General features: G+C 35.0%; 1 protein-coding gene across 3 annotated transcripts in view; it reads right to left on the reverse strand.

Annotated features, from left to right (window-relative positions):
- Positions 1-1,623: 1,623 nt before the first annotated feature.
- Positions 1,624-20,862, reverse strand: part of C13H1orf185 (chromosome 13 C1orf185 homolog) — a 33,329-nt gene continuing 14,090 nt past the window's right edge. For 2 of the 3 annotated variants that reach the window (XM_072772174.1, XM_072772173.1), the window contains exons 3-5: positions 11,360-11,495; positions 3,888-3,924; positions 1,624-2,342 (exon numbers count right to left, since the gene is read on the reverse strand). In XM_072772174.1, the coding sequence (XP_072628275.1) occupies positions 1,948-2,342; positions 3,888-3,924; positions 11,360-11,495 (568 nt within the window). In that variant the 3' untranslated portion in view covers positions 1,624-1,947. The remainder of the gene's footprint in view (positions 2,343-3,887; positions 3,925-11,359; positions 11,496-20,862) is intronic. The other variant, XM_072772175.1, reaches the window with a different exon arrangement.

The following is a 20,862-nucleotide window of genomic DNA, read 5'->3' on the forward strand; positions in this document are numbered from 1 at the left end:
CATTGAGCCACCCAGGGATCCCTCATTAGTCTTTTCAAAGAGAACAATGTATATACCTATGATATAGAATAACATTTTAATAAACAAGTAAATGTATTAAGTTTGAGAAGTTAATTCCATCTATTCTATCATAATATAACTATTAATTTATATGCACAGATCTCTTTCTCATTTGTAATGACAAGAACTGGGTTAGGATGCTTTGGTTGTAATAACAAACAAACCTCTTTCTACTTTATGCAAAAAAGGATAATTTATTACAAAATTACAAGGGTACCTTACCAAAGCCCAGAATAAGAGTTAAAAACAGGACACTAAAAAATGTCAAATCTTGCTAGCTTAAGCAAACAGGGGAATTTATTATTAGGATACAAGGGTGCCATACCAAGCCAAGGGCAGTCTTCATAAAGGACTGGAAGAAGGAAATGGAGGACTATTAGAAAGCCAAGAATCACATTCTCTCATCTCCGTTTTTTACTTTCCAAGTGATTTACTGCTCTCTTACTGCAGATTTATTACTTTTCCTTCACAAACTGCAAGGTGGGACATGGCACCCCATAGCTCCCCAGTTTGTTTCCTCTATCCCAAAGACTAGTCAGATCAAAGCCAGAATCTCTTATATCCAACCCCAAATTCCCAGGAATGTTTTAGCATTTTACCAAAATTAGAGAGGACTTTTCTAGGATAGGTAGTAAGACATAAAATGGTAGGACACCAAGAGACAGAGAACAATTTACGTATATTCTGTTCCTTACAGACGCTGAGCTGAAATAGCTTATTTAGACATAGGAGGTGGATATTAGAGAGATGTTCTCACAACTGATAACTAGCAGAAATGATGAGGTGCTTCAGAAGAGAGAGGTGTTCTAATCCTTTTTAATATTTCCCATGGAACAGAAATGATAGGCCTGGGCAATACTTCTTTCTTAATCGAGACAAGTTTCTTTTCATTTATTGTAATAGGTATGATTTATCTATTGGGAAGATATGTCCAGGTGTTGGTATGAGTGACTTAAGCACAAAAGTCATTATAATTAAAAAAAAATTATAATTAATCATTTTCCCCCAAAAGAGACTAATTACATGGGGAGTATTTAGGAGAAAGGGGGGAAAAAGACTAATTTCATGGTGTGTATCAGAAATCCTTTAGGGCCAAACATAGACATCCAACCAAGGGGCTCTCAGATTATCTTCATTAAGAGTTTTTAGAAAACTCATCAAACTCAGTAAATTTCCTTCATAACTCATTTGGAATTATTCCTAATAAAATGATAAAAATATGTAAAAAAAAGAAGGGGGGATCTCTCAGATTAGGGAGGAACTCTGATTCATCTAGCTTGAATCAACTGCTTAAGAACATAGCTGCCCACATGTCCATCATAGTGGAATAAGGATTGGGAAACCATGCTAAGAAGCACATATAGGAAAGGGCAAAGAAAATTATTTTCTGGATTTTTCAGTGTTCCAGGCTCCCCTTAAAGAGCAAAATTATATTGTTCACCAAAATCATGACAAAATAAATTTGAATGGTAGGAGATTTATGTACTTAAAAATCAGAAATGCTGATGGAAGTGTTCTGCTCGGCCCACCCAGATTGAAATAAAATTGAAAATGTTAAAAGTATAAGGAAATGCTATGAATGTTTTATTCCAAAATCTATTTGTGCTGAAGATTTCTTAAAGTATTTCTCTTGTATGTTGAAGTACATTCATGTTATATATTATGTCCTTTGATGAGATACAAGGAGTTAAGCTTAATGTTCATGATGTCACTCTATTCTTCCTATAATTTTGTTTCTAGAAATAAGAATTGGTGAGGGAAGTAGGACCACTCAACGGTAAAGGACAAGAAAAGTAATAGTATGAGCATGTTAAGAAACTCAGAAGCTGGTAATTTAGTTTTAACTTTCCATGATTTCAGTGTAACAAAGTTTCAAAAGAAAAAAAGTCATTCAATATTGTGTTGAAGGTTTTGTATTTCAACCTCTGTATGTCTTCGTGAAAATATTTCCTTAATGCTGTCATCTTTCTGATCATCATAAAGTGTCATATTCAGTTCATTTTCAGTACAGTCTTCTAATGAAATTGTTGACAGGTATGAAAATACTTTTTCCATTAGAGGTTCCCTGAGAAAAGGCATTGTAGAGCTCTTTTTTGCTAGAGTATCATCAGAAAACCAGTCATCAGCTGCTTCTATACTTTGGCTGTAATAAGAATCAGATGGTAGTGTTGATAAACTTAAGGTAACACTGCTGGGATGTGTTGCCGAGCTAGTCTCTGAGGGGTCACAAATGACCTTTTTTGTTGCAAAGCAGAATTCATCTTTAGTGTGATCTTTAATCGCTGTAAAAGAAAAATAGATTTGCTATTAATATTACATATTCATGAGCCAAATCTTACTTATAAGGACAATGTTTCTTTTTAAAATTCAGATTCGTTTTAGGGTTAAAATGGTTAGGAGGATGCAATAGTGAAAATTCTGAGTTGCTATCATCATCTGTACAATGTTAAATATGCAATTGGGGATTAATAATTTCATAATAATCAAGAGTAGAAAAGGTTAGTCTAAAATCAACCTGTTTTAATAGGAGAAGATTCTAAGCAGGCTAGAAAGCTCAGTTCTGGAATGTCCCTTAATATCAGAAAACATAGTTTCTTAAATATTTATAGATAAGTATTGCCTTATTTTTAAAAATAAATTTAAAAACACATGCCTCTGTAAGAAGGCAGATTACAGATTGTTTGGTCAATAGTAGGAAGGACCTATGGGTTGGCTTTACACCACTTAAAGTAACAACTAACATTGTTAGAGTGCCTTAAAATATGCAAAGCAGTTTGATATATTGCCATATCTCATTTACCTTCTCAATAACTTTTCAAGGTAGTTATTATTCACAAAGGAGAAGATCGAGATTTAGAGACTGATGACTCATCACAAATCAGATACACAATAGACTTCATCTAGACTTCTAGTACTCTAAGACTCATGCTTCTCCTATTACATTAATTATGCTGCACAGTTGGTATTTAAAAATGTTAAGTTTTAGAAAATATCACACTATATAGTATCCTAAGTATCTTTTATAATATGTTATATATATTGGCCTTTGATATTAATGTATAACAGAAATATTATGTAGGAGGGTAATGTTTTGAGGTACTAAGACATAATATGCAACATCTGGAGGATTATAAAATCCTATGTCTTTTGACCCTCCAGGATTATTATATGGCATTGACGATGATACTTTTTTTTTCTTTTTAAGAGGAGGAGAGAGAGAGGAGGGGAGAGGTGGAAGGAAAGAGAGAGAGAGAGAGAGAATCTTAAAGAGGCTACATGCCCAGTGTGGAGCCCTATGCCAGGCTCAGTCTCACAACCCTGAGATATGACCTGAGCTGAAATTAAGAATTGGACACTTAACCAACTGAACCACCTAGGTGCCCCTGACTATGATACTTTTGTGTATAAATAAGGAACAAAAATTTGTTTCACATTTTAATTTAAGATGTGACATTGCAACTTTTTGTTGTTGTTGTTTTTAAGATTTTATTTATTTATTCATGAGAAATACAGAGAGTGAAGCAGAGACATAGGCAGAGGGAGAGGCAGGCTCCCCCCAGTGGGGACCCCAATGCGGGACTCAATCCCAGGATCACGACCTACACCAAAGGCAGATGCTCAACCACTGAGCTACCCAGGTGCCCCAAGTTTTTGTTTTTTAAGAAATAAATGCCCACCCACATACTAACACATTAATGCTTCCCTTCAATTTCCATGATATTAAAAGAATATTTAGATAACATTTAGGTAGGCCTCTTCATTCTTTTAGATACAAATTGCTCTAAGTTGATTATGATTTCTTCTAATAAATTGTTGAGAAAAATTACCTTTTATACGTGCTGTTTCCTTTTTTCTTTGTTCCTCCTACATAAAAAAAGTTATTTGTATTTAAAAACTGGTTTCTAGGTAATTTCTTTAATATATTTAACATATTTATATAAGAATAATTTATTTTAACATCATAATACATTTTTGATGGAATGTTTTTTTTCCATGATATGAGTTTATTTCACCAAAATATATTTACAGAAAAAAAAAAGTGTTTAGGTATCATCTGGAAAGAATGTGAATTGGTTCAAGAAGGCAGTCTCAGGATAGGGAATGGAAGGGTGAAATAGAGTTCATCAGGATTATTTCTCTCCCTCCCAACTAACTCAGAGTCATTTGTTAGAACTAGAAAGGGCTAAAAAAGTAATTAGAATTCCTAGACTTACTCATTCCATTAACCACCAACAACAAAAAAGTGAATTCAGGCTGAAGACTTTTACTAAAATGCAACTATTCTTTTGAAGCAAATAAAACAGTTGCTCAAACAATACATTCCAGATGTGTTCTAGGAACTGTCATGGTGTAGTAGTTCTCAAACTCCAGGGCATCAGAATCACCTGGTGTGCTTATTAAAATGCTGATACTTGGACATAATATCAGACTCTACTATTTAACAGATTCTCTGGCAGGGGTTTCGGGGTATGCATTGTAACATACAAGCAGTTCTGATTCAGTCTTTCCTTAGACCACTAGATAAACAGTGGGCTACTGCATAGGGTGTTTGGGATGGAGTGTGTGTGGGGGGAGAGATAATGACATTATCTTCTTGTGTTTTGGGGGAACAGTGTTAATACTCCATGCTGATCTGATTTGTCTTGTCCCCCAAAATGGTTTGTTTCGGATATACATATATATAGGGTGTGTGTGTGAGGGCATGTGTGTGTATATATGTCACGTGTATACACACACACACACATATGTATATAGAATAACATATAAACACTTTTTTTCAGAATCAACTTTCTTATTTGTCACTTTAATCTTTTATAAATATAAATGCCAGTATAGGCTCCTGACTTACCTTACCTGGATCAATTCAATTTGTGACTCCTATATAAATTATATTAGAACGCTGCCCCTCAGACTTTAATGTGCCTATGTCTTACCTGGGGAGTTTGTTCAAATGCAGGTCTCAAGTGGGGTCTGAGATTGTGCATCTCTAATAGATGTGACTAGGTAATGACAATCTCACTGGTCTCAGGACCACAGAATAAGGCCCTAGATGATTGAAATTCCACCCAAACTTAAGGGAATAGCAAAATGAACATTCTTACATATTGCTGCCCATTATTAGGAAGAATTTTTCTTGAGGGAAATATAACAAATCTACTTCTAGAAATGTATTATTCCAAGTTAATAATTTTGGATTTGTGTAAATATTCAGTTGCCAGAAAGTCTTTTACAACATTGCTAAGCTTTTTTAAAATCTTCATTTTAAAATTCTTAATGCAGGGCAGCCCCAGTGGCGCAGCGGTTTAGTGCTGCCTGCAGCCCAGGGCGTGATCCTGGAGACCTGGGATCGAGTCCCATATCAGGCTCCTGCATGGAGCCTGCTTCTCTCTCCTCCTGTGTCTCTGCCTCTCTCTCTATGTCTATCATAAATAAATAAATCTTTAAAAAAATAAAATAAAATAAAATAAAATAAAATTCTTAATGCAAAGAAATAAATGTATTGATTCATAGATACTAATACAATAAATATTCTTCCAACTATTAAAAATAATGCTATAGTTTCAGAAGTAAGAGCTCGAAAAATGACAGGGACATATAAAAAAGAGAAACAACCTTGAAAGGAGTTCCCATTGGTTAAATTTGGAAAAATTTGAACATCAAAATAAGTATAACAATGGATTATCATCTGCTGAATAACATACAAACCCATAAGTCTACACAAATTAAAAAATAAAATAAAGAGAGCTTTTTTCTTATAGTAGAAAGCCAAATGACAAATATAGATGGAAGTAGTAGAATGGTTTTATTTATTTACCAGCTATTAAGCTGGTAAGTAGAGTTTGATGAAGAAAAGATATTTACATGGTTACAAAGTGTCATCACACAGATTATTTAATTGTTAGGGTAAAAATAGGAATAATACAATGGGTGAAGAACAGATATCATCCTGATTGTGTGATCAACTAAAATCATTAGAGGAAGCAGATGAACATTGTATGTCTTCAGAAGTGATAAAATGAATCTGATCACAAGGAAAGTCAAAATGAGTCTATGATTTATAAAATAACTGACTGTATTCTTCAAAAATGTCAATATCAGAAAAACAACAAAAGGAAATTTTAAAATATTTTGAACTGAATAATGATGAAAACAAAACATAAAAATTGGTGGGATGCAGCAAAAGCAGTACTTAGAGGAAAATTTAAACATTAAATGTTTATATTATAAAAGAGGAAAACTCTAAGAATAATAAAATTGCATATTCCTAGCAAGACTGATTTAGGAAAAGAGAGATATAATGAGGAATAAAACGAGTGCCATTATTAAAGATTCTACAGACATCAGAAGGATAATAAGTGGATACTATTAAAAACAGAAGACATTTCACAGTTGTTTTGTGACCAGAATAACTGTGATTTTAAAATCTAACAAAGAGGGGCTCAGTCAGTTAAGCATCTGCCTTCAGCTCAAGTCATGATCCCCGGGTCCTGGGATTGAGCCTAGCATCAGTCTCCCTGCTCAGTGGGGAGTCTGCTTCTCCCTCTGCCACTCCCCCTGATCATGTTCTTTCTTTCTTTCTCTCTCTCTCTCAAACAAGTAAATAAAATCTTTTTAAAAATCTAACAAAGCTATTACAAGATAAAATTGTAGAATAATGTCCCTCATGATCATAGATGTAATAGTGATTTAAAATATATCAGTAAATCAAATCCAATGGGGTTTATTCCAGGAATACAAGCTTGGTTTAACATTTGAAATACATTGTAATTCACATTAACAAAAGAGAAAATCCATGTAAACAATGTCAAAAGATGTGGAAAAACCATTTGGCAAAATTCAGCAAACTTCATGACTTAAAAAACAAAACAAAAAAATCTCTCATTAGACTAAGAATAGAAGGGAATTTCCTTGACCTGATAATATGCATCTACAAAAATTCCATAGCTAACCTTCTACTCACTGATGAAGAGTTGAATGTTTTCTCTCTGACATCAGGGATTCAAAAAGGCTAACTGTTCTCAACACTTCTAATTCATCATTATATTGGAGGTCTTATCCAGTATAACAAGATGAGAAAATAAAATAAAAGCATAAAGTTTGGACAATAAGTAAAATTGATGTTTTTCATAGATGATATGATTGTGTTGAAGAAAATCCTATGGAGTCCACACAAAAAAAAAAGCTGCTAAAAGTAATAAGTAAATTTATTTATAAAGGTCACAGAACACAGGTCAACATAAATATCAATTTTAATAAAGATTGCAATTTGCTCCAAACTGATCTATAAACTAAATATAATTTCCATCACAATCTCAACAAGATTTTTTGTAGCTAGAGATTAATTTATCTTAAAATGTATATGAATAGGCAAAAAAAAAAAAAAAAAAAAAACAAGAAAACCAAAAAAAAAAAAAAAAAAAGAAAAAAGAAAGAAAGAAAACCCAAATATTGAAAAAGAAGAATGAAATTAGAGGAACCATCCTGCTCAATTTTATGAGTTACCATGTAGCTTGAGTATGGTACTGGTAGAAATAGACAGAGGTCAACAGTACAGACAGAGAATCCAGAAATAGACCTACACATATTTGCCTAACAGATTTTTGACAAAAGCTGCAAAATCAATTCAGTGTAAAAAGGATAGCCTTTCCAATAAATAGTGCTGGAACAATTAGACATCAGTAGCCAAAAAAATGAATTTTGACTTAAACCTCACACTTTATTTTAAAAATTAACTAAAAGTCGATCAAAGAAATATAAAATATAAAACTTACAGCAAAATAATATTGAGAAAGGACAAAGTTGGAGAACTTCCTGAAATTAAAACTTACTTCAAAGCTGCAATGATTAAGAAGATGTAGTACTGATATAAGGACAGATATATAGATCAATGAAATAGAACTGATATTTCAAAAATAAACGTTCACATTTATAGTCAATTGATTTTCGACAAGTGTTCCAAGACAATCATTGGGGAAAGAATAGTCTTTTCAACAAATGGTGTTGGGACAACCTGATATGTACGTGCAAATGAATGAAGTTGGGCCCATACCTCACACCATATACAAAAACTAACTCAAAATAGATCAAACACTTAAATATAACTATTAAAACTTTTAGAAGAAAATATAGGCATAAATCTTTACCACCTTAGAGAAAGGTTTTAGACATGACACTGAAGCTTTTAATCTTGATGAAGTCCCAATAGTTCATTTTTGCTTTTGTTTCCCTTGCCTCCATGTCTAAGTAAGAAGTTGCTAGAGCCGATGTCAGAGAGGTCTCTGCCTGTGTTCTCCTCTAGGATTTTGATGGTTTTCTGTCTCACATTTACATCTTTCATCCATTTGGAATGCATTTGTATGTGTGGTATAAGAAAGTGGTCCAGTTTCATTCTTTTGCTGTCCAGTTTTCCCAACACCATTTGATGAAGAGACTGTCTTTTTTTCGCATTGGATATTCTTTCCTGCTTTGTCAAAGATTAGTTGACCATATTAGTTGTGTGTCCATTTCTGGGTTTTCTATTCTGTTCCATTGATCTATGTGTCTGGTTTTGTGCCAGTACCATATTATTTTGATTACTACAGCTTTGTAGAATATCTTGATATCTGGGATTGTGATACCTCCAGTTTTGTTCTTTCCTTTGGCTATTTGAGGTCTTTTAATTTTAGGCTTATTTGCGAAATGTAAAAATTGATTTGCTCATAAAATAGAATACTGTAAAAAAAGTCTATAATAAACTATGAGTATATATATGTTTACATGAATCTCAGAAACAGTACATAACCTACATGAATCTCAGGAACAGTACAAAAAAGTAAGAGTATACTAGACATGTAGTCTAAAAATATGTAAAACTTAATAATACATTGTTCAAGGATCTACAGTATTTGTGGTAAAGCCATAAAGAAAAGCAAAGAAATGATTAACTGCAATTATAGGATAATGGGTCGAAGGGTGGGGATATTGACTCTAAGAGATAAATGAAGACTCAGGACACCTCAAAGGTAATGGTAATATTCTATTTCTTATTTTGGGTGGTGGGTATAAATAATTACATTTATTAGTCTTTAAGTTGTTTGTGGGTATTCTTTTGTTTGTATACTGTATTTCACAATAAATGCTTTTTTGGAAATTAAGCTTTAATTCTATATATTAAGCCATATCTTTTGTTACAATTTTCATTATCCTGACTACTTCTAGGAGGTGACGAAGAGGCTGATACACAGGCAGAAACTGAGATGAGAAAAAGAGGGACGATATGAAAAAGAATCCTTTGGTACTTAAATTGATTGTGGATGAAGTCAGCACTACCTTATTCTTTTCCTACCATATTTTCATACTACGTTTTGTTCTTTTTTTCTGAATTAAGTTCCTATCAGTGACTATCAAGAGTCCTGAATAATATTTTAATTGTATATTATTTATCTCTCCCATTAGACTATAAATTTCATGGGAACAGGGACTCTTATCTTTCCTGTTCACTACCAAATTTCCATTTGCCTAGAACAGCACCTAGCATATATGCCTTTATTAGGTATTTGTTGAATGAAAAATAAATAAACAGTACTACTATATGTGCACTTCTTCCATCATAGCACTCATGACATTTTTGTAATTGTCTGTTTGTCTGTATCTATCATTAGGTATGAAGACATCATTATACTGAAGTACCTAGCAAAATGCCTAGCATGTGATGGTTACTCAGTAAATTCAATTAATATTAAATGCATGCATAGAAACATTTTTCTCTGAATGAAATCTCAATTTCAAACAACTTTTATTTCAAAGTCAGAGCTATTAATCTTTAGAATTGATTTGGTCATTAAATCCACCTGCTTAAAACCCTTCAGTAGTCATAATGGTAAATTTGTAATGTGCTCACTATGTGAGCATAATTCTGAGTGTTTTTTTTACATACTAATTAATTTACTTCCCATAACGATTCTTTAGAGATGAAATCATCCTCATTTACAGATGAGGAAACAGACACACTGAAGTTAAGTGATTTGCCTAAGATTACACAGCTAGTAGTGGTAGAGCCAGGATTCTAACCTGCATTAACTGGCTTTACAGTCTATGCTCTTGACCATAATCCCATAATGCCTCCAGTGGATCTGTAAAGCCTATGGAGTAAAATCCCAAACCCCAGGCTATAAATGAGTTTTCTCATAACCTTATCTCCAGGATCATCCCCCACCACTTCCCTCTGTGAACTCTAGGCCCCAAACATTGTAACATTTTTACTGAACATGTTACTTTCATAGCTGCAAGCCTTTGAACACAGAATGGATGTCCTTCACTCTCTTTCCTCCTGGCAAACTTCTATTGGTTTCTCAAAATCCAGCTAAAAATTTCTCTGTGAAGCTTTCCTGAATTTATGCTTCCTTGTCTGTATTTCTTCAATTTTGTGGCTCTTACCACATTATGTTGTAATTTTTAGTTTATGTTTTTCTTCTCTACTAACTTTGGGCTCATCTAGGTCTGAACTCATATCTTTTTTGTTTATGTAGCCTCAGTGCCAAAACTAGTCATATTTAAGACACTTGAAAAATATTTGTTAAGCAAGTGAACGCTGAGTTCAACTTGAGTTCAATATTCAATATGTACTATGAAACTTTGATATCCTATCAATTTGTTGCTATTTACTAATGCTATCATAATAATAATGATACCATAAACCACTAATATTAGTTTTGTTTAGTTATATCACAGTTTTAAATTTCTGTTGGTATCTCCCTTATTTTACTTTGTCCATGTAACACTGTTTTGACACCACATAACAGGAAGTTAACTATGTGTCTGGCTTTCCCACTTTTATTATTCTAGCATATCTTATCATCCTTAATAGGGGGTTCCCAGAGTTTAGAATGCAATGAAGTCTTAATAAATCCTTGTTAAATTGTACTTAATTTCAATTAGTTGGTTTTGTTAAATTATTTGGTTATCTGAGTATCCTCTTACTTCCAAATCACTTTCCTAAAATAGGCCTGGTAATTTTGCTTTGCTTTTCTTACACCATTTATCTTAATTCCTATAGCAATCTCAATAAAAGGAGTATAGGTTCTCAGGCTAGAGATATACAGAAGCAATTATAAAAGCAGACATTTTCAATTAGCTTTTCAGTTTCCTATAATATAAAAACTAACTAGCTTAGGTAATTTAAATTTAGCTCCATGTTACTATCTCTCAAATTTAAAAATAACAGTGGATACTCTGTCCTTCAAATTTAAAGACAACAATGTTAATGACATAGTATCATATAAATTATTTGAAAAGATTTCTATAAAATATTATACACTACCTGTAATTGGAATCCTCCAGTGTGAAAATTTCGAGAAATAAAGACACATTGAGAATGAGCTTTAATATTTGCCTTTGATGATCTTTGCCTGCATCTCTCATCAGTTGCTTTAAATTTGGAATTTTGAAATATTTCTCTGAAAAATATATGGTAGAGAATATTATTAAACATGAGTTCCATTATAAACCACTTAAACTATTATTTCCAATACTTATACACAAAGGTTCAAAATAAAAAATATTACTATATTCTTATTTTTATAACACAAACCAACATATATATTCTCTTTTCATATGTTACTGATTCATTACACCTATTTTATTCATAGAATACAAATTTTTAAAAAATATTTTATTTATTTATTCATGAGACACACACACACACACACACACACACACACAGAGGCAGAGACATAGGCAGAGGGAGAAGTAGGCTCCATGCAGGAAGCCTGATGTGGGACTTGATCCTAGGACCCCAGGATCACAATGTAAGCCAAAGGCAGACGCTCTCGTGGAGGTTGAACACTATTAAGGAAGACAGATATTAATAAAACTCTGACAAGAAAATGAAAAATTATGATTTTGGAAAACGTTGTCAAGGAAGGGTGCCTGGTGTACTGTGGGAATATGTAGCAAAGAGAATAAATCTGGTTAGAGAGGTTAGGGAAGGCTTTTCTGAGGAAAAAGATGCTTGAATTGAGCATCTGAAGTAATAATAAGCTATTAGGTAGAGTATTGTGAAGGAAGGGAGGTGCAGAAGAAAGAATATTCCAGTCAGAAAAAATATCAGTATAAAGACCTAGGGGCCAGATTAGGATAGTGAAGCAGAAGCAGTGAAAGCAAGAGAAAGTGGGAGATGAAATGGGCAGACCATGTAAGGCCTTAAAAGTCGTATCATTTGTCTTTATCCTAAAAGCAATGGGAAGTCCTTTATAATATAATGAGGATGGGATGAAATGGTTGGGTGACTTGATTAGAAATGTGAAGAGATATAATGAGGACAATAGTGAAGGTAGAGGGTCAGTTATACTGCAGTAATCTATATGAGGAATAATGATAAATGAGATGGGGGCACTGGTAACTGAAAGAAAAGGACAGATTTGAGTGATTTATGAGGTAAAATAAAAAGAACTTTGTGATGGTTCAAATTTGGGGGAAGTGTGAAAGAGAGAGGAAGGTATCTAGCATATCTTCAATCTTTAGAGAAAAACAACCCTTCTCCTCCAGCTACTTCTCCATTTATCAAGTCGCCTTCACCAAAAAAACAAAACAACCCATCTTCTTTAAAGAGAGGTCTATACTTGATTCAATTATCTTACATCCTTTTATTCAAATGTGAACTTTTGAGCCCATCATTCCACCAAAACTGTCAGAGATCAGCAATAACTTCCATTTGCCAAATTCAAAAATTATCTATCCTCATCTTTCTCAATTTAAGCACTATCGACATCATCTTCTCCTCCTTCTTGAAACATTTTCTATTTTTTTCTTTCTTTTTTTTTTTTAACTTTAAATTCCAGTAAACACACAGTGTTATCTTAGTTTCAGGTGCAAATATAGTGATTCAACAATTCCATACATCACCCAGTACTTATCATGACAAGTGCACTCCTTAATCCCCATCACTGGGATGCCTGAGTGGCTTAGTGGTTGAGCGTCTGTCTTTGGCTCAGGGCATGAGTTCTGCATTGGGCTCCCTCTGGGGAGTCTGCTTCTCCCTCTGCCTGTGTCTCTGCCTCTCTCTCCATGTCTCTCAAGAATAAATAAATAAATCTTTAAAAAAATCCCCATCACCTTTTCACCCATCTCCCCCTCACCTCCCTGCTGATAATCATCAGTTTGTTCACTATATCTGCTTCTTGGTTTCTCTCTCTCTCTCTCTCTCTCTCTCTTTTTTTTTTTTTTGCTTTGCTCATTGTTTTTTACTTAAATTCCACATATGAGTGAAATCATATGGTATTTGTCTTTCTCTGACTTATCTTGCTTAACATTATACTCTCTAGCTCCATCTATGTCACTGCAAATGGCAAGATTTTATTTTTTATGGCTGAATAATATTCCATTGTCTATTATACCACATCCTCTTTATCCATATGTCAATCAAAACTTGGGCTGCTTCCATAGTTTGGCTACTGTACATAATGCAATGAACATGGGGTGCATGTATCCCTCTGAATTCATGTTTTTGGATTATTTTTGAGTAAATACCCAGTAGTGCGATTACTAGATCATAGGATAGCTCTATTTTTAAATTCTTTCTTTTTTAAATTAAATATTTTATTTATTCATGAGAGATGCAGAGAGAGAGGCAGAGATATAGGCAGAAGGAGAAGCAGACTACCTGCAAGGAGCCTGATGCAAAACTCGATCCCAGACCCTGGAATCATGCCCTGAGTCAAAGGCAGATGCTCAACTACTGAGCCACCCAGGTGACCCTATTTTTAATTTCTTGAGGAACCACCATACTGTCTTCACACTGGCTGCTCTACATTGCATTCCCACCAACAGTGGAAGAGGGATCCCTTCTCTCCACATCTCAACAACACTTGTTGCTTCTTGTGCTTTTGATTTTAGCCATTATGACAGGTGTGAGGTGATCTCTCATTGTGGTTTTGATTTGCATTTTCCTCATGATCAGTGGTATTGAGCATCCTTTCATGTGTCTGTTGGCCATCTGGATGTCTTCTTTGGGGAAATATCCATGTCTTCTGCCCATTTTTTAATTGGACTATTTCCTTTGTTGTGCAGACGCTTTTTATTCTGATGTAGTCCCAATAGCTTATTTTTTTCTTTTATTTCGCTTGCTACAGGAGACACATACCTAGAAAAATGTTGCTAGATCCAATGTCAGAAATTACTGCCTTTGCTCTCTTCAAGTGGTGCAGTTTCATTTTTTAGCACGTGGCTGTCCAGTTTTCCCAATACCATTTGTTGAAGAGACTTTCTTTTTCTCATTGGATATTTTTTTCCTGGTTTGTCGAAGATTAACTGACAACCAAATTATGGGTTTCTGTGTTTTCTATTCTGTTGCATTAATCTATGTGTCTATTTCTGTGCCAGTACCATACTGTTTTGATTACTATAGCTTTGTGATATAACTTGAAATCTGGAATTGTGATACCTCCAGCTTTCTCTTTTTCAAAATTGCTTTGGTTACTCAGGGTCTTTTGTGGTCCCATATAAATTTTATGATTTTTTGTTCTAGTTCTGTGAAAGATATTGTTGGTGTTTTGATAGGAATTGCATTAAATCTGATTACTTTGGGTTGTATGGACATTTTAACAGTAATTGTTCTTCTAAGCAATGAACATGGAATGTTTTTCATTTTTATCTTTAATTTCTTTCATCAATATTTTATAGTTTCCAGAGTAGAAGTCTTTCACCTCTTTGTTTATTCCTAGGTATCTTATTATTTTTGGTGAGATTGTAAATGGGACTCTTTTATTAATTTCTCTTTCTGCTGTTTCATTATTACTGTATAAAAATTCAACAGATTTCTGCATATTGATTTTGTATCCTGTGATTTTATTAAATTCATTTATCAGTTCTGGTAGTTTTTTGGTGGAGTCTTTAGGATTTTCTATATATAGTATCATATCAACTGCAAATAAGAGTGAGTTTTACTTCTTTCCAATTTAGATGTCTTTTATTTATTTTTGTTGTCTGATTGCTTTGGCTAGGACTTCTGGTACTATGTTGAATAAAAGTAGTAAGAGTGGACATTCTTGTATTGTTTCTGACCTTAGGGGAAAGCTCTGTGTTTCCACTGAGGATCATAATAGCTGTGGGCTGTTCATGTATAGCCTTTATTATATTAGACTGAGGTATGTCCCCTCTAAACCTATCTTTTTAGGTTTTTTTTTTTTAATTTATTTATGATAGTCAGAGAGAGAGAGAGAGAGAGAGAGAGAGGCAGAGGGAGAAGCAGGCTCCATGCACCGGGAGCCTGATGTGGGATTCGATCCCGGGTCTCCAGGATCACGCCCTGGGCCAAAGGCAGGCGCCAAACCGCTGCGCCACCCAGGGATCCCCTTTTTAGGGTTTTTATCATGAATGAATGTTGTACTGTGTCAACTGTTTATTCTTTCTTTTATTGATGTTTATTCTTTCTTTTTATTCTTTCTTTTATTGTTTATTCTTTCTTTTATTGATGGGATGTATCACATTGATTATTTTGTGAATATTGAACCACACTTGCATCCCAGGAATAAATCCCACTTGGTTGTGGTGAGTGATTTTTTTAATGTATTGTTGGATTCTGTTTGCTAGTATTTTGTTGAGATTTTTCTGTTTATTCTTTCTTTTATTGATGGGATGTATCACATTGATTATTTTGTGAATATTGAACCACACTTGCATCCCAGGAATAAATCCCACTTGGTTGTGGTGAATGATTTTTTTAATGTATTGTTGGATTCTGTTTGCTAGTATTTTTTTGAGATTTTTGCATCAATGTTCATCTCTGATGTGGTTTTGATATCAGGATAATTCTGGCCTCACAGAATAAATTTAGAAGTTTTTCTTCTTCTATGTTTTAGAATGGCTTTAGTAGAATAGGTATTAACTCTTCTTCATTTGGTAGCATTCACCTGTGAACCATCTGGCCCTGGACTGCTGTTTTTTGGGAGTTTTTTGATGACTGATTCAATCGTCTTGCTGGTAATAGGTCTGTTCAAATTTTCTGTTTCTTCCTATTTCTGTTTTCATAGATTATATTTCTCTGAATTTATCCATTTCTTTTAGGTTGTCTAATTTTTGGCATACAGTTTTTCATAATATTCTCTTAAAATTATTTGTATTTCTAGGATGTTAGTTGTTATTTCTCCTTTCATTGGTGATTTTGTTCATTGGAGTCTTTTCATGCTCTCTCTCTCTCTCTCAGATGAGTCTGGCTAGAGGTTTATCAAATTTGTTGATCTTTTCAAAGAATCAGCTCCTGGCTTCATTGGCTTCATTGGCTTCATTGATCTGCTGTTCTATTTTTTTTAAGTTTCTATATAATTTGTTTCTGGTCTAATCTTTATTATTTCCTTTATTCTGTAAAACCTTTTAGGTTTTGTTTGTTGTTCTTTCTCTAGCTTCTTTAGGTCTAGGGTTTGATTTAAGATTTTTCTACTCATGAGGTAGGCCTATACTGCTATAAATTTCCCTCTTAGAATTGCTTTTGTTGGTGGGGGGTGGGGAGGTTGTCTGGGTGGCCCAGTCTGTTAGGTATCCAACTTTGGGCTTTGGCTCAGGTCATGATCTCAGGGTCATAAGATTGAGTCCACATCAGACTCTGTGCTAGGTGTGGAGCCTACTTAAGATTTTCTGTCTCTTAAAAATAGAACTGCCCTATGACCCAGCAATTGCACTACTGGGGATTTACTCCAAAGATACAGATGCAGTGAATAGGCAGGACACCTGCACCTCAATGTTTATAGCAGCAATGTCCACAATAGCCAAACTGTGGAAGGAACCTCAGTGTCCATCAAAAGATGAATGGATAAAGAAGATATGGTCTATATACACAATGGAATATTACTCAACCATTAGAAACGATGAATACCCACCATTTGCTTCAATGTGGATAGAACTGGTGGGTATTACGCTGAGTGAAGTCAATCAGAGAAGGACAAACGTTATATGGTCTCATTCATTTGGGGAATATAAAAAATAGTGAAAGGGAATAAAGGGAAAAGGAGAGAAAATGAGTGGGAAATATCAGTGAGGGTGACAGAACATAAGAGACTCCTAACTCTGGGAAACGAACAAGGGGTGGTGGAAAGGGAGGTGGGCAAGGGGATGGGGTGACTGGGTGGCAGGCACTGAGAGGGGCACTTGATAGGATGAGCTCTGGGTGTTATGCTATATGTTGGCAAATTGAACTCCAATATAAAAATATACAAAAAAAATTTTCCCTCTCCCTCTTCCCCTGCTCTCATTTTCTCTCTCTAGCTCTAAAAAATAAAAATAAATTTAAAAATAATTCTTTTGCTGGATCCCAAAGATTTTGGACTATTGTATTTTCATTTTTGTTTGTTTCCATGTACTTTTTAATTTCATTTATTTCACGGTTGACCCACCCATTGTTTAGTAGCATGTTATTTAGCCTCCATGTATTTGTGGTCTTTCCAGATTTTTTCTTGTGGTTGATTTCTAATTTCATAACATTGTGGTGAGAAAATATGCATGGTAGGACTTTGATCTTTTTTTAATTTCTTGAGGTTTATTTTGTGCCTTAATATGTGATCTCTTCTGGAGAGTGTTCCATGTGTACTTGAAAAGAATGTGTATTCTGCTGCTTTAGGATGGAACATTTTGAATATATCCATTAAATCCATCTGGTCCAGTGTGTTATTCAAAGTCATTGTTTCCTTGCTGATTTTCTGTTTGGAATATCTGTCCATTGATGTAAGGGGAGTGTTAAAGTCCCCTACTATTATTGTATTACTATTGAATATTTCCTTTATGCTTGTTATTAACTGTTTTATGTATTTGGGTGCTCCACTATTGGATGTGTAAATAATATTTGCAATCATTATATCTTGTTGGGTTGTTCTGTTTATTATTATATAGTGTCCTTTGTTTCTTCTTAGAGACTTTATTTTAATATCTATTTTGTCCAATAAAAGTATTGCTATTCTGGCTTTCTTTTGACAACCATTTGTACGATTAATATTTCTCCATCTCCTTACTTTCAATCTGCAGGTGTCTTTAAGTCTGTAATGAGTCTTGTGTAAGAAGCCTATAGTTGGGTCTTGTGTTTTTTATCCACTCTTGCACCCTATGTTTTTTGACTAGAGTGTTTAGTCCATTTACATTCAAAGTAGCTATTGATAGGTAGATACATATTTATTGTCGTTTTGTTACTTTAATGGTTGTTTTTATAGTTTTTCTCTGATTCTTTTCTTTCTCTCCTTCATGGCTGGCTGGGGGATTTTCAGTGATATACTTGGGTTCCTTACTCTGTATTTTTTGCATATCTATTACTGTTTTTTGATTTGTGGTTACCATTCGGTTAATATGTAACATCTTTTACATATAGTAGTCCATATTAAGCTGATGGTCACTTATTTTTAAAGTCATTCTTTACTTCTCTCCTCTCTACAATTTAGATATTTGGAATCATTTTTATACTCTTTTATTTTGTGATTCTTATTTTTCTTATTCTTACTTATGGCTTTTGTTTTCCATCGCAGAGTCCGTTAAATCCTTAACCTTCCTTGTAGTTGGTTTAGTGGCCATGAGTTCTTTTAACTTTTGTCTGGGAAACTCTTTATCTCTCCTTCTATTCTGAATGATAGCCTTGCTGGGTAAAGTGTTCTTGGCTGCAGAATTTTCCCTTTCTGCACTTTGAATACATCACACTATTCTCTTATGGCCTGCAAAATTTCTGCTGAAAAATCAGCTGATATCTTTATAAGGTTTCCTGTATATGTAACTGTCTTCTTTTCTCTTGATATCTTTAAAATTCTTTATCATTTTTTTTTGTCATTTTAATTACTTAGTGTTTTGGTGTGGACCTTCTTGATTGAAGTTTTGGGGAGTCTCTGTGCCTCCTGTATTTGGATCTCTGTTTCTCTCCCCAGATTTGGGAAGTTTTTAGCTATTATTTCTGAAAAGACATTTTCTGCCTCCCTTTCTCTCTCTTCTCTTTCTGGTATCCCTCTAACATGTTATTATGCTTGAAGGACCCACTGAGTTCTATAAGTCTATTCTTGGGGCATCCCAGGTGGCTCAGCTGTTTAGCTCTGCCTTCAGCCCAGGTCATGATCCTGGAGACCCGGGATTGAGTCCCACGCTTCTTGCGTGGAGCCTGCTTCTCCTTCTGCTAGTGCCTCTGCCTCTCTCTCTGCATTTCTCTGCGTCTCTCACGGATAAATAAAATCTTAAAAATAAAAAAGAAAGAAGTCTATTCTCATTATGTAGTATTTGTCTCTTACCTGTTCAGCTTGATTGTTTTCCATTATTCTATCCTCCAGGTCACCGATACATTCCTCTGCTTCCTGTAGTGTACTATTTATTACATCCATTATATTTTTAGTTTCATTTATTGAGTTCATCTCTGATATGTAATTTTTTTTATGTTTTTGTCAAGATTCTTACTGATGTCCTCCACCCTTTTCTGAAGTCCAGTGAGTATCTTTATGATCATTACTTTAAATTCTGTATCAGGCATCTTACTTATTTCTTTTTCTCTTAGATATCCTGCTGTGATTTTGTCTTGTTCTTTCATTTGGGACTCTGTCTCATTTGTCTACCTCTCTATGCCCATTTCTGTGTGTTATGAAAGTCAGCTGTATGTTCTGTTCTTGAAAGTAGTGGCTTTACAAAGAAGAGGTCCTGTAGTGCTCTGCAGTGCAGTGTCCCCTATTCACTAGAACCTGGCTCTTCAGAGGAGTCTCCTATGTGTGTTGCTTGCATCCTGCTATGGTGTCTGAGTCACTTTTCATTTCAGTCCAGACATCTGCACTGACTCTTTGCCTGTTGTGGGCTATGTTTGCTTTCTATGTTAGTGAGATCCAGGTAGGCCAGCTCTGAGGGGGTGTGACAGAAGAAGGGCTTGGGGGTGGGGCAGTGGTGTTAGCAAAATTTGCACTGAACCCCTAGTCCTATACCAGATCTCCCAAAGCCAAGTGGCGGCCAGGGTACAGCATATGAGGGTGGTGGTGGCCATCAGGGGCACTTGGTGTCTGGGCTGGACACATGAAGTGTTAGTAAAATTTGCATTGACCCACTAGTCCTAGGCTGGACCTCCCAAAGTGTGGTGGCTGTGAGGGCACAGCATGTAGAAGCACTGGGTAGGTACAGCATTGACAGTGTCAACAAAAATTGCACTGAGCCCAGGGCTAAGTCCAGCAGGCTTGGAGTTGTTGAGTCCTCAGGAGAACTCGTGGGCAAGCCACAGTACACCTCCTGCAGGTGATTTCGCGTTTATGCTGGGGGCCAGGAGAGGAAAATGGCACCTGCCAGCTCCTTTGTTTCCAGAGAAATCTTCCAACACTCTCTGAAATCAGTATAAACAGATCTCCCTCAGTTCTGCAAACTGTCACTTCTATGTTGCCTTTCCTTGGGCTCTTTAAGGGTAAGGACTCTTTAAGGGCTCCCACTAGCACTCTTTCAAAACTCTAGGCTCCACTTCCTGCTGGTTATACAACTCACAGAATTCAGCTGCTTTGGTTTTCAGGGCCAGAGGTTATGGAGATTTGTTTTCTCCGTGTGGGATTCCTGGTGTTTTACCCTCTCTTAAGACTGCAGCTCTCTCCCTCCTATGGGCAGCTCCTGACCACAGTTTCTGCTCTTTCTAACCTCTTGCCATGCAGCTTCTTTACGTTTAATTGTGGAGTTTGTTCTGCTAGTCTTCGGGTAACTCTCTGGTTTATTGACTTGGATGTGAGTGATATCCAGTTGTAAACATGGGACAGGGTGAGCTTAGGGTCCTCCTACTCCACCATCTTCCCATTACCCCCGGAAACATTTTCTAATCTTGCCACCCTTGACAGTGTACCTTTCTGCTTTTTC

Source organism: Canis lupus, chromosome 13 (assembly GCF_048164855.1).
Source record: "Canis lupus baileyi chromosome 13, mCanLup2.hap1, whole genome shotgun sequence".
Taxonomy (NCBI): domain Eukaryota; kingdom Metazoa; phylum Chordata; class Mammalia; order Carnivora; family Canidae; genus Canis; species Canis lupus.